Source organism: Opisthocomus hoazin, chromosome 8 (assembly GCF_030867145.1).
Source record: "Opisthocomus hoazin isolate bOpiHoa1 chromosome 8, bOpiHoa1.hap1, whole genome shotgun sequence".
NCBI classification, from domain to species: domain Eukaryota; kingdom Metazoa; phylum Chordata; class Aves; order Opisthocomiformes; family Opisthocomidae; genus Opisthocomus; species Opisthocomus hoazin.
This window is the reverse complement of record NC_134421.1, coordinates 19,848,541-19,860,769: the sequence shown is the minus strand read 5'-3', so window position 1 is coordinate 19,860,769 and position 12,229 is coordinate 19,848,541. Positions and strand designations below refer to the sequence as shown.

Below are 12,229 nucleotides of genomic sequence, written 5' to 3'. Positions count from 1 at the left end.
AATATTTTGCAGCATAACTTCTTTTATAGTTATATCAATCATGCTAAAATGACATTAGATTAAAACAACAGTGTGATCTTTCTTCTACTATTGTGAACAGATTGCTTACACAACATAGTTAATGTATATTCCTGTGTTAAAGATTTACAGGACACCCTGGTGCCTACTTAAGGCTGATAAACCGGTGGAGACTGGAAGAGGTGAGTGTTCACTAACTGATTTATCTGCTGCCCACAGATGCAAGCAGAGGCAGACACATAACTTTGTAGGTATTCTTGAGCGCGTTACCGGGTTTTCAGTTGCTGTCTAACTCCACATTACTGACACTAATATCTGCTACAAAAACATCTACATATTGGTATATATGCCCTTTTCAATGCTAGCAGTTTTAGTATTTGCATCACTTTTGGATAGTGGTATCAAATGGTTTAAACACTGCTCACATTTTTACATTGGGAATATTTTATCCTTGAAATGAATCAAAGTCAGATACGAATCTGATAACTTTTGGTTTCTAAAAAAATCCTTTCTTCTCAGGTTTTTTAGCCTTGCTGACCAGGGAGCTGAAATAATAAAATAACAATTTAAAAATCCAGACACATAAAATGTACTTGAAAATTGACCGAAACAACTGAAAAAACTTCCCAAAAAAGCTACTGGCATAATGATCCATATCTATAAAACCAAATGGATTTAGAGAGCAATGAGAAGCTGGCTTTGCAAGTCACTCAAGGACCAATCCCTTTTTTTTGGCAAATACATTCAGCATTCAAAAACCATTTGACAGTTATTGGAGGTGAACAGCAGCAGTTTCTGGACCAGTCATGTAGTTGCCAGTGTTGCTATTTGCACACTCAAATCTCCTGGTTTCTTTCCTGCTTCACAGCTGAATAGCTGGAACAATTTTGAAAATACATGACAAATGGCAAGGGCAAAATGCAGGTCTTACACTGCCAACATGAATTTACAAACACTTCCAGATATATAAATATTTTGGTTAATAGAGGTCATCCAAATACTAGCAATAAAGGGAAGAATTTGAAAAAGCCATCCTAATTTTGAAGTAGTGAATTCTGTACATTCAAGGAAAGAATACTCACTAAGTGGGCAGACAGAAATTCATTGAACATCCCTCCAAAGTCTGAGCGGCTGAGCTGACCTAACACCTTGCTGCTGCCAAAAGAAGATAGTTCTGCCCTTCCTGTGAGCCTTCCCCCAGAATTTTGCTCCTTCCTCTTCCTCTGCACTGGCTCTGGCTTGCCCAACCCTGTGAGAAGCCTATTCAGTTCCCTGTATCAGCAGGAAACTCTTCCTTTTTCTGGCTGAAGTAGTTTTCTGATGAGTTACTGGGCTGAGCCATCTCACAGAGGCATCAGAGAACAAGCAAAGAACCTCACCTCTCTGCAGGAGCAGAGATGGGAGGAAGAAAGAACGAGGTTTGGGACAGAAATGCAACAGTGAGGTGTTGCAGGTTGGGTCAGTTGCTGGTGGAAGCTGCTATTAGTAGTCCCTACTGGTTTCCCTTTCTCAGAGCAAAAAAAAGCAGAATAATAAAAGAAATGTCTAATAAAAAAAGTCTTGACTTTATTGATCATATCTGTCCTAGTTCTTATTAAGAACATAATTTAGAATATAATGCTCAGATATCCTTCCAATAGCCCTTTCTTTTACATGTTAGATGAAGCCAAGTCTAAGACCTCTAATAACACAATATAATCTAGTCCAGTGTCCATGGGCAGATTCGAACCACAGTGTATATGTTGGTGATGTTCTGGTTCTAACATCACTGCTACTTCATTAATACTACAGCTACCTCTCTCAGGTTATATTGGCTTGTGTGACTGATTCCTAAAAACAGAAGGATGATGATTTAATAATAATGGCACAGAATTTAATAATAATAATAATAAATTATCTGCCACACTGTTATTCTAAAGAGAAGCTGAATGAGGTCAACAGAAACCTCAGCAGGGACCCAGGTTCTGAGCACTGTATAATGCAGTATGTATGAGAAATTCATGTCACATTTTGTTACAGGTCATAACTATTTTTCCCCCCTAAAAGTAAAGAGAAGTAGTTCCAGTTCTATGACGGTGATCTGTTTGACTTATCCGTAATGCCCAGGATTTAACAATACAGCTTGGACTCCACTGCTTGGATCTGCAAAGTCAATTGTGCAAAATGCTGTTTGAGGGCAGAAAGTTTTTGGTCCTTTCCTATTTCTTCCAATACTAGATGAAATAGTGTGGAATTACCTAAATTTATACTAGCTGAGCATCTCTCCCAAAAGCAGCACCACTTCTTCAAGGTCTGGAGCCACTGCTAAAGCAAGCAAGCACTCAGCAAGAGACACTAAGAACTGTTGTTGGACAGTTAAAGATTTTTAGTCTTTCAAGAAGAGAATGAAAAGCTTTGCATGGTCCACTCAGTCATATACATTAATTAGTATTCAATAAACAGTATTTTGTGTGCATATATATATATATATCTGTGCATAAATTGTTTACCTGTGGAGCCAGGAGGAATTTTCTCTTCATTCTTAAGCATGATGCACAGTCAACCCCCCAAAAACTACTGAAATAATTGGAGAAACTTGGTAGCCTTTGCCTCTGTCCCACCCACAGTCGCACAACATACTAGCAGCACTGATGTGAGAACTGTATTGGTTTCAGCTGATTCTGACCTCTGCAGAGAATTAGATGATAGTCTTAAAAGGCTCACAGTGTGATACAGTCTCCCATGTTCCCATGAGTTTATATATTTTTTTTTAAATAAAGATAATGGCATTTAATTTCTTTTAAGTAAATTATCTAGTATCTATTTCTAGTCTTTAAGAAATGTTGTAAAACTCCGCATTATTTCTGTTTAACCTTTTGTTTCTTTTTTTCTGTAGTGCCACCCTAGTGGATGCCTTATTGATCTCTGTATGCAAATGGGTATTATAATGGTGCTAAAGCAGACATGGAATAATTTCATGGAACTGGGCTACCCGTAAGTAAATATAATATCTATGCTTCTGTAAGTCACAGAAGAATGTTAAGTTCACGCTTTCCTTGTGACTAGTTACATAAAAGCAAAATACAGTACTCATTACAATACAAAATTCCCCCTAGGATACAGAACCCTTAAGACAGATTTCCGGACACATAGAGATAGATGGTGTTTGTTTTTTTTTTTCACGTTGGACATAGTTTGCAAAAGTGAAAGTGTAATATAGATCTTAATAAATAAATAATACATGGGAAGTGCTTGATTTCATTGAATTGTGTTCCATGTTTTAAAACTCTTTAAAACTAAATGTAGGACCACTGAATTCCTTATGTGGGAAATACTATATGTATAATTTTTTAGCTACGCCAGTAAGTTCTAAATTGGATTTCTCCTTGCTGGGTGATAAAAGATGCCTGAAAGGGCAGGTATGAGCTGGGAAAAAATGCACTGCTGGCACATACGCTCGCAGAGACAGAAAAAAGTACTGACTGGTATGTAGGCAAGTTCCCTGGTCATCTTCAGGGTATTATGGCACTGTGCCCTAGCTAAAAAGGTTAACAATAATTCATTTCCTATTGGTTAATTTCTTATTGATTAGTATTTAATGAGCATGTTTAATATGATTAATACAGACAGTTGATCCTAGAGACAATGTGGCAGGTCATCAAGGGAAATTAGCAAGTGTGAAAATGTAAGAGAGAGCTGACATTGTCAGAAAGTTTGCCCTTGGAAAGTTCAGAGGGATTTGCTTTGCTGCAGGCTCCACAGCAGAGCTAGTGCAGAGTTTGGTGCCTGAACTGCAGAAACGTGTCGCAGCAGCGATTTCAGGCAGCCTCCATGCTGATCGCATCTAGCTGCAAGGAGAATGGAGTACATGATTTAAATGCACAGAGTAATTGGCAATCAAGGTACTTGATACTCGCTACCTCTCCATCTTCCTGGATTTGTGCTTAGCGCTGCTTGCCAGGGTTTTGCAGCTCTTAGGGTTGGAGGAGTTAGGCAGGGTGGGGAGGGGGAACAGCAGCAGCAGCAGTATTGATCCTTCTCTTTCCATTCCCTGCCTCTTTTGTCAGTTTTCATTAGATCTTTCTGCTACCTATTAATAGGGATTTCAAAACCAAATAAAGAGCACAGAAGGGGATTAAAGAAGGTGACTGAAGGAGTTAGGGGGAGATTGTTTAAGAACAAGTGATTTAATAGGAGTAAACTGCTTCAAGTAAAGTCAGTCCCTTCACTTTAGAGTCACAAAGAAAATTTCAACAGAAAACACACAGTCACAACAATGTGAGATGCTTCAGCTTACTCTCATGAGAAATGTATTTGCTCTCCAGACCTTTCACTGAACTCCTAGCCCTGAATTGCTGCAGGCGAATGAATTTCCTTTTTGTGTGAAAAAAACATGGTCATCTCTGCTAGAAGCATGATTGGAGCCAACATCCTGTGGATGGCCAGAGGATTTGGAGGCAATCCTGTGGTCTGTAGTAGAACATCATTGTGCCTCCACTTGTGGAATATTTCTGCATAAGATAGCCCTAGGAGAGGAGTCACAGCATCCTGTTTTGGGGAGTGCTTTTTTGCATTTTTTCAGGGTGGCAGCCCAGCTTTTGTGTTGGTGTGTGGTCCCACAGAGACCGCAGAGACGTGCAGGGTGAGTAAGAAATGGCACTTGGGGCTCTGAGTGTTCTTTGGTGACAGGAACCCCATGGACGCCTGCCATCACATCTCTCACTGATCAATGTGGCATTGGCTTGTCTCCTGAAATTTCTACCTGAGAGTTAAAAACTAGGTTGCAAAGATCTCGAAGACAGGCCCTAAGGTGTGTGCTAGAGCATTGATTGTTTCGTGGTTACATGTTTTAATCCAAATACTGGCCTGTCAGCGTTGTGCTTCTGATTCATACAAACACCACCTCAAAACCTGTGGAAATGTGTGTCAGTTCTCTCCTGCATAAATACCTTTGCAATAACTAAGAAACAAATATTGTAGTATTAATAATGATATTACATAATAAATTATTGCTTCATTTGGAGGTGGGAAACTGCAATTTCAAGTTGATGTTTTTCCTGGAGGAAGAACATACGACCATATTAAAACCACATTACATTGCATTGCTCACATTTTGCTCACATATAAATCAGAAAAATACATCTCTGAATTTTACTAGAAACCTGTAATATTAGTAACACTGGTTATAGGTTTCTTCTCACAAAGGAGGAACTCAGCTGCCACCTGTCTCCAAATACCGGTCTTCCACCCACCTCACCGCTCAATTTGCCGCCTTTGTAGGAGGTCAGTTCTCAGCCCTCTCACTTCTCTTGGGCAGGCCAGGACAAAGTCCCAAAGGGTGCTGTGGACTGCAAAGATGTGCCCTTAACTGTCCCACAAGCCATCAATCACAACCATGGTCATTCACAGGAAAGGCCTTTTTAGTCTTTTTACACACTAGTGAATGGCTGCAAGCTGCCAAAACCAAATATTTTAATATTTTCTTGTACTTCCAAATTTTGTCTTGAAATCCATGCCCGTGCTTCTAAATATTTTTTCCTTGCACTTCTAAGCTCTGGATTTTAATTTCCTGCACTCAGTTGCACCTCTATTTCTTTAAGGAAGACAGAAAAAGCTAGAACCTCTTTGGTAAATGGCCTGAATGGAAAAATAATCTCTAAGCCTTAAGAAAACAAGAAATTGGCCAAACTTTTATGGAAATCCAATGGGCATTTACCTACCATTCACAAAGAGACCAGACCAGGTCACTATGAAGGCACAAAGTGAAGCACAGTCAAGGAAAGGATTGAATTATTTGGGTGAGCCATCACCTTCTTTCTTGCTGAGATGAAGGAGCCAGCCACAACTGTGGAGAAAATCTCTGTCATGTTTGGGTTTTTTTGCTTTCTATACTAACTGTAATTAGTGTCCTTTGTTGACCAGAGCAGTGCAACTCCCTGACCTGGAGCAGCAAAGGTGTTTATTTCAGATGTGAGCACTCATTTCTCTTCTGACTCAGTGCCTCCCACGGTGTCCCTACGCGTTCGTTTCTTCAGGAACAATGTCTTCCCCCTCAAGACCTGTACAGCTCCCCCGCTTCTTGAGAAGGAGATAGCTCTCGTGTCAGCCATCCAGCTCTTGGCCACTGCTTATTGTCAGTAGTCCACACACTTCTTTCTGCCTTTTGTTCCTCTGAATGTTTGGCTGCAGACACCATTCAAGGTCGCTTTTTCCCTTCCAGGATTGCCCTGGCACTGTTGCCCTGCAACACTGTAGAGCTGGCTGCACACAGGAAGGGATCAAGCAGCGTTAGCACTCTATTTACTGCTTTCTCAATTAGAGCTCAACTATTTCCACACAGCATTGCATTCCGCCACATAAACAGACCCTGAAGTGATTTGCCATTCTGTGTAGAGAAAAAGAAGCTAAATAAATAATGAAAAGATGTCAAAATCCCTCCACCATTTTAACGACATCTAGGCCTGTATTACAGCCCATCAGCTGTATCTGTGTTCATACCTATTGCGTCATGTCATCTGCCACATGTATTACTAACACTCTATTTTCCTGTGCATTGGGAAATTAATTTTGCAAGGTATGTCGTGCGCACTTAGCATCTTCCAATTGCGTCATAAATAGCCATTAATATTATTTACTTTGTTTCTTTAATTTATTTGAAAATGTAGGCTAATTCAAAACTGGTGGACCAGGAGAAAACTACGACAGGAGTATGGCACACAGAGAAAAACAAGATTCCCACAGTGGGAAAAGGACTACAATCTACAACCTATGAATGCTTATGGACTCTTTGATGAATATCTAGAAATGAGTATGGCACTGACCTTAGTCCTCTCTCTTTCACTAGATTTTAATGTCATTGTTTTTTGGTTGATGTGAGCTGATGTATTCCTCTAATTATTGCTGTATGAAGCTAAAGAGGTTGCAAAATGGTTTTCATTCTCATAGGTCAGGTGGGGAATGGGAGTGAGTTTGTAAGAACCAAGCCAGTATAGCTAACCATCCTGCTGCTGGTTTGCTAACCTCGCATCTATGAAACACTTCTTATTCTGGATTTGTGTGAGGAAGGTCGTTTTCCAAACCAGAGCCCACCTCTTCAACTGCGTACATTTCTGGAGAACTGTTACTTAAGAAAGTTCCTTTGGGCTTTTATTTTTATTTTTAAACTGTGTGGTACAGACTTTCATGCTTGTTTATGTTTAAAATTCACCATCATTTACTACCTCACCTTTACAAAGTAGCTTACTGCCAAAAGGCGTTGGTCTATACAGAGGGGAGGATAACTGCTCAATAAATGTCAAAGAACAAGAACTTTTGCCCTGTGTGACTGAACTACAAATGTCATGACTGTTTTTTTTCTTTTCTCCCTTACACAATCATTTCCAAATTGATGGAAAATTTGGCAGTGTGAAAACCTGCCATTAGAAACTTATAAAATGTTTCAAACTGCTGCCCCTCTGTCCTAGAGAAAGGAATGTATTTAGCCCTAGTCTTTGCAGGTATTGAAAGATCCTAGTTGATGCTGGAGTAAAAATGTCCCTTTCTGAAGGCACAGTTTGTCCACCTCCGAACTTCACTCCAAATTACAAAAATCTAGATGTTGTTGTCCATCACAGGGACAGATGTGCATTTGTTCTTGTCATCCTTGCTCTGAACTTTTGGCAAGGAATTGCCGTACAAGTGATGAGGGGACTGGAGCATCTCTCCTACGAGGAAAGGCTGAGGGAGCTGGGGAGGAAAGGCTGAGGGAGCTGGGCTTGTTCAGCCTGAAGAAGAGAAGGCTGCAAGGGGACCTTATAAATACTTATAAGTATCTGAAGGGTGGGTGTCAGGAGGATGAGGCCAGACTCTTTTCAGTGGTGCCCAGAGACAGGACAAAGGGCAACGGGCACAAACTGAAGCACAGGAAGTTCCAGCTGAACACGAGGAAGAACTTCTTCCCTCTGAGGGTGACGAAGCACTGGAACAGGCTCCCCAGGGAGGTTGTGGAGTCTCCTTCTCTGGAGATATTCAAGACCCACCTGGACGAGGTCCTGTGCAGCCTGCTGTAGGTGACCCTGCTTCAGCAGAGGGGTTGGATTAGATGACCCACAGAGGTCCCTTCCAACCCCTGATGTTCTGTGATTCTGTGATTCTGTGACTATCATATGGTACAGCATAATAATAAATATTGGTATATTTATACATAATGTTTGTATGTATATGTTATTTTGTATCTTAGACCTCAAGATTTATACTGTGATCTTTCTTTTTGTTTACCTAGTTCTTCAGTTTGGGTTCACAACAATTTTTGTGGCAGCTTTTCCACTGGCACCACTTCTGGCCTTACTTAACAATATTATTGAAATTCGGCTTGATGCGTACAAATTTGTTACCCAGTGGAGAAGGCCTTTAGCTTCAAGAGCCAAAGATATAGGTAAGCTCTTTGTATGTGTGTTTGTTATGTGTGCGTGTTATTTTTAAGGCAAAGCACTGACCACTTCACATAAGAGCAGATCAAGGTATTTTTCAGTCTTCTTCCCATTAATCACACACAATTTGTTCATTCCAAAAAACTTCAAATATCTGATGCCAATCTTCTTATGCAGTTAACAGTCTATATTGAAAAATGTCTTTTAATGATTTTGTGGGTGACTTAACAGCCAAGATATTTGAATGAAGTGATCAGTATTCTCTGCAGGTTTTTCTTTGTGGCAGAGACACTGTGCAAACATGTGCCACTGCTCAGTTTGAATATAATCACCAGACAGAGCAGCTGAAACATGAAAGTAAAGTTAAAGCAGCCACCCTCCTGTAAGGGACCTGTGTATTTTATATTTACCTGGCAAAAGCAAGCCCCCCTGTGACTCAGGGGCTATGCCCACTAGGTCCCTGGTGGGTCAGACAGGGTGGGTCTAGATCCCAAGAGATTACTTGCTCTCAGCGAGGCACACCTACGTTGCTAAACACAGGGTTCATATAACTTTGAGGTCACCCAGCCACACACTACTGCAAGAGCTCTCCAAACGTATTGTGACTATAAATCTTTTCTGTCCTTGCTGTGTGAAAAAGCAGAACACCTTTAGGAAGGACTCTGTAGAATAAAGTGATCGGTCCAACACTGAATCCCTTGTGTCTTTAGAAGGGTAAATAGGATACCTGGTTGCCCATCTGCATTTCAAAAGCCAGTAACCCCCACTGTGAAATACCAGAAGCCCAGGCTTTGTGCTTTCAGAATGGTCTACCACGTACCTAAAGTCCACGTCTGAATAAAGCTTTGTATATGAACAGTGTGGATCTATGCGTTTCGGTACAAGCCTGGACATCAGCCAGTGCACAGCACACACTGCAGACATAATTCCTGAAATAAAGGTTACATAAAGCAAATAATAAATCACAGAAAAATAGATAATTTTTTTTCACGTCGATTCAGGTGTGATTTCTCAAAATAAGTTGCATTTGCTCCCTATTCAGCAAAGTTTTCAGGGACAGCTTGATGCCTCATTAAAATCAATGGGTATGTCTAACCTTCCTTTGTTGTGGTTTTCAGTGATGGTCCTCATGACCAGACTTCCCGTGTGCCTGTACCACAAGATCTGTCAGACAGTTGAGGATGGGCCAAAAAGCCCAGGTGATGCCTAGGGGCTGTGTGTCATTGTGTAGCATTAGCATGCCATGAAGGTTTTTATGTCAATAGGCATGTGCTGACCAGCTGTGGACGAGTTACACGCAAGGCCCTTGTGACAGGCAGATCATGGATTGCATACATTCATGGCTGCCCAGGCAGACCCTCTTCAAAGGCTGGACAGCCATCATCATAAGCAGGGAGGCTTACAGCATTTCTTAAAACTGCCCACATGGTTATATGGCTTGCCTGAGATTGCTTGCAGGATAAACAAAATTCCCACCCAATGGGAAGAGGAATCTGGCCCACTGAGGTCCTGCTGTTCCATAAGAAAAATTATTTTTACACAGTGACTGTCAGATAGAAACTACATGAAAAGACCCTGGGTGATGGGGACAACTGCTTCAGAGCAGGCAGTATCTCAGGTACTTTGGTTCTTGTTATTGCTGGAGCTAACATACTCTCCTTGTTCAACAGGAATCTGGTACGGGATCCTGGAAGGCATTGGAATTCTTTCTGTTATCACAAATGCATTTGTTATAGCTGTGACATCAGATTTCATCCCTCGCCTCGTTTATGCTTACAAATATGGGCCTTGTGCTGGCCAAGGAGAAGCTGGACAAAAGTAAGCTTTTCTTTGGGAAAACAGATGCACATGAAAATCACTTACTACTTGAATAGATACAGCAGTAGTCTGTTCCACTAACCCCAATTTATTGCTTGTGCTTAGGTAAAAGATATCAGCCATAGATATTGATGCTTTGCATATTCACAGAATGGGTTGCTGAGTGACTGTAATTGATGACGTTAACTCAAGGAAAACATGGCAGAGCTGTTGCAGAGATTTGGTGTGTGTAACAGTATGCTGCACAAGCTGCACTTCCCAGCTGTTGTACATGGATATAGCCCTCTTTTCATTTTGAGGCGATGCTGATATTTATCAGTTACAGATTTAATGAGCCTTTTAAACTTACTCACTAGGCTTTTTTTCCTGATGTAGTATTCAGCGTGTATTGCTCAAAAAAAGTAGTGTCTAACAAGAGCAAGCAATTCCCAACTAATAAATGAAGATATACTTACAGAGCAAAGTAATTCGGTTTTCTTCTAAAACTAGAGTCTTTAGGAGACATTTCTGAACTGAATCCCTGCTGCCTAAGTGGATTTTATTTCAGTGTTACTAAACACTGAGATTACAGTAGCTTCTGCATACTACCAGCAAGTTAGAGTGTAGCTGCTACATGGCAACTTGTAAAACCTAGGCTGTTGGACTCTGGGAAGGTCGTCGAATCCAGCTGAACACAAGTAGACACAGTTTGCAAATGGTCTAGCAGCTCCATTAGCAAGGACCCTGCTGTTCAAAGAAACACAAACTAAACAGTAGAAAGTGACAGAGAGCTTACATTCTGCTATTAGACGTAAGGCAGATTGATTTTTTTTTCCCTGCTACAGAGCAAGTTCTTCTATTTCTGCTTTTTTGCTGTCTTTTGGTTGTCAATACTGTTTAATCATACTGACGGAAGAAAGGCAGTCGGTGTGGCAGCTCCTGATTAGCAGTGCTGCTAACTTGCTGTCCTGTGAAGAATTTGGCATTTTAGGAGGTGCCAGGGGAAATGTTCCATTTATTTTCATGAAGAGTTAAAATCCCTTCACGGGTAAAGTGTTTGGTCTGGTGCCAATCAGTCCTGAGCGTGTGCCTCTGCTTGTGCCGTTACGAAGATCCATAGGACACTGAGGCACTGTCAGCAACTTTCCTTGCTACTGATTTTCTCAGCACCACCAGGCATGAAAAAGTAACACCTTTAGAAATTTGATTTTTATGAAGACTCAAATATGACTTGCTGATGTTGAAACTAGTTCTGCATAGGGGAAATAGCTTGGCTCACAGAGGAAGCTCTTATCTTTTCACAAACCACTTGTACAGTATTTTCACACCTTTGATGCTTTTCTGAGTGAATTTCTCAGATGAAACCATCAGATATTAATCCTTTGAAGGAGACAACTTGGATAAAAGCTATTTATGTCAGCATTCTGAATATTGTTATTAGTAAGTGCTGTTACAGAAGCAGGAAGCTCTTAAAAAATCCACAGGAATATTGAATTTTCATAGAATCAAAGAATAGTTTGGGGTGGAAAGGACCTTTAAAGGTCGCCTAGTCCAACCCCCCTGCAATAAGCAGGACCATCTTTAACTAGATCACGTTGCTCAGAGCCTTGTCCAACCTGACCTTGAACACTTCCAGGGATGGGGCATCTACCACCTCTCTGGGAAACCTGTTCCAGTGTTTCACCACCCTCATTGTAAAAAATTTCTTCCTTATATCCAGTTTAAATCTACCCTCTTTTGATTTAAAATCATGAAGCCTTGTCCTATTGCAACAGGCCCTGCTAAATGCTTTGTCCCCATCTTTCTTCTAAGCCCCCTTTAAGTACTGAAAGGCTGCAATAAGGTCTCCCCGCAGCCTTCTCTTCTTCAAGTTCAATGACCCCAACTCTCTTAGCCTTTCCTCGTAGGAGAGGTGTTCCATCACCCGCATTGTTTTTGTGGCCCTCCTCTGGACCCACTCCAACAGGTCCATGTCTTTCCTGTGCTGAGGGCTCCAGAGCTGGATGCAGAACTCCAGGTGGGGTCTC

The 12,229-nt window shown here is 41.0% G+C and overlaps 1 protein-coding gene across 8 annotated transcripts in view; it reads left to right on the top strand.

The window, feature by feature from the left end:
* The window catches only part of ANO4 (anoctamin 4), a 200,359-nt gene that overhangs the window by 176,619 nt on the left and 11,511 nt on the right, over window positions 1-12,229 (top strand). For all 8 annotated transcript variants that reach the window (XM_075427641.1, XM_075427640.1, XM_075427639.1 and 5 more), the window contains 5 exons: window positions 143-200; window positions 2,894-2,991; window positions 6,663-6,805; window positions 8,258-8,410; window positions 10,076-10,223. In XM_075427641.1, coding sequence (XP_075283756.1) covers window positions 143-200; window positions 2,894-2,991; window positions 6,663-6,805; window positions 8,258-8,410; window positions 10,076-10,223 — 600 coding nt within the window. The remainder of the gene's footprint in view (window positions 1-142; window positions 201-2,893; window positions 2,992-6,662; window positions 6,806-8,257; window positions 8,411-10,075; window positions 10,224-12,229) is intronic.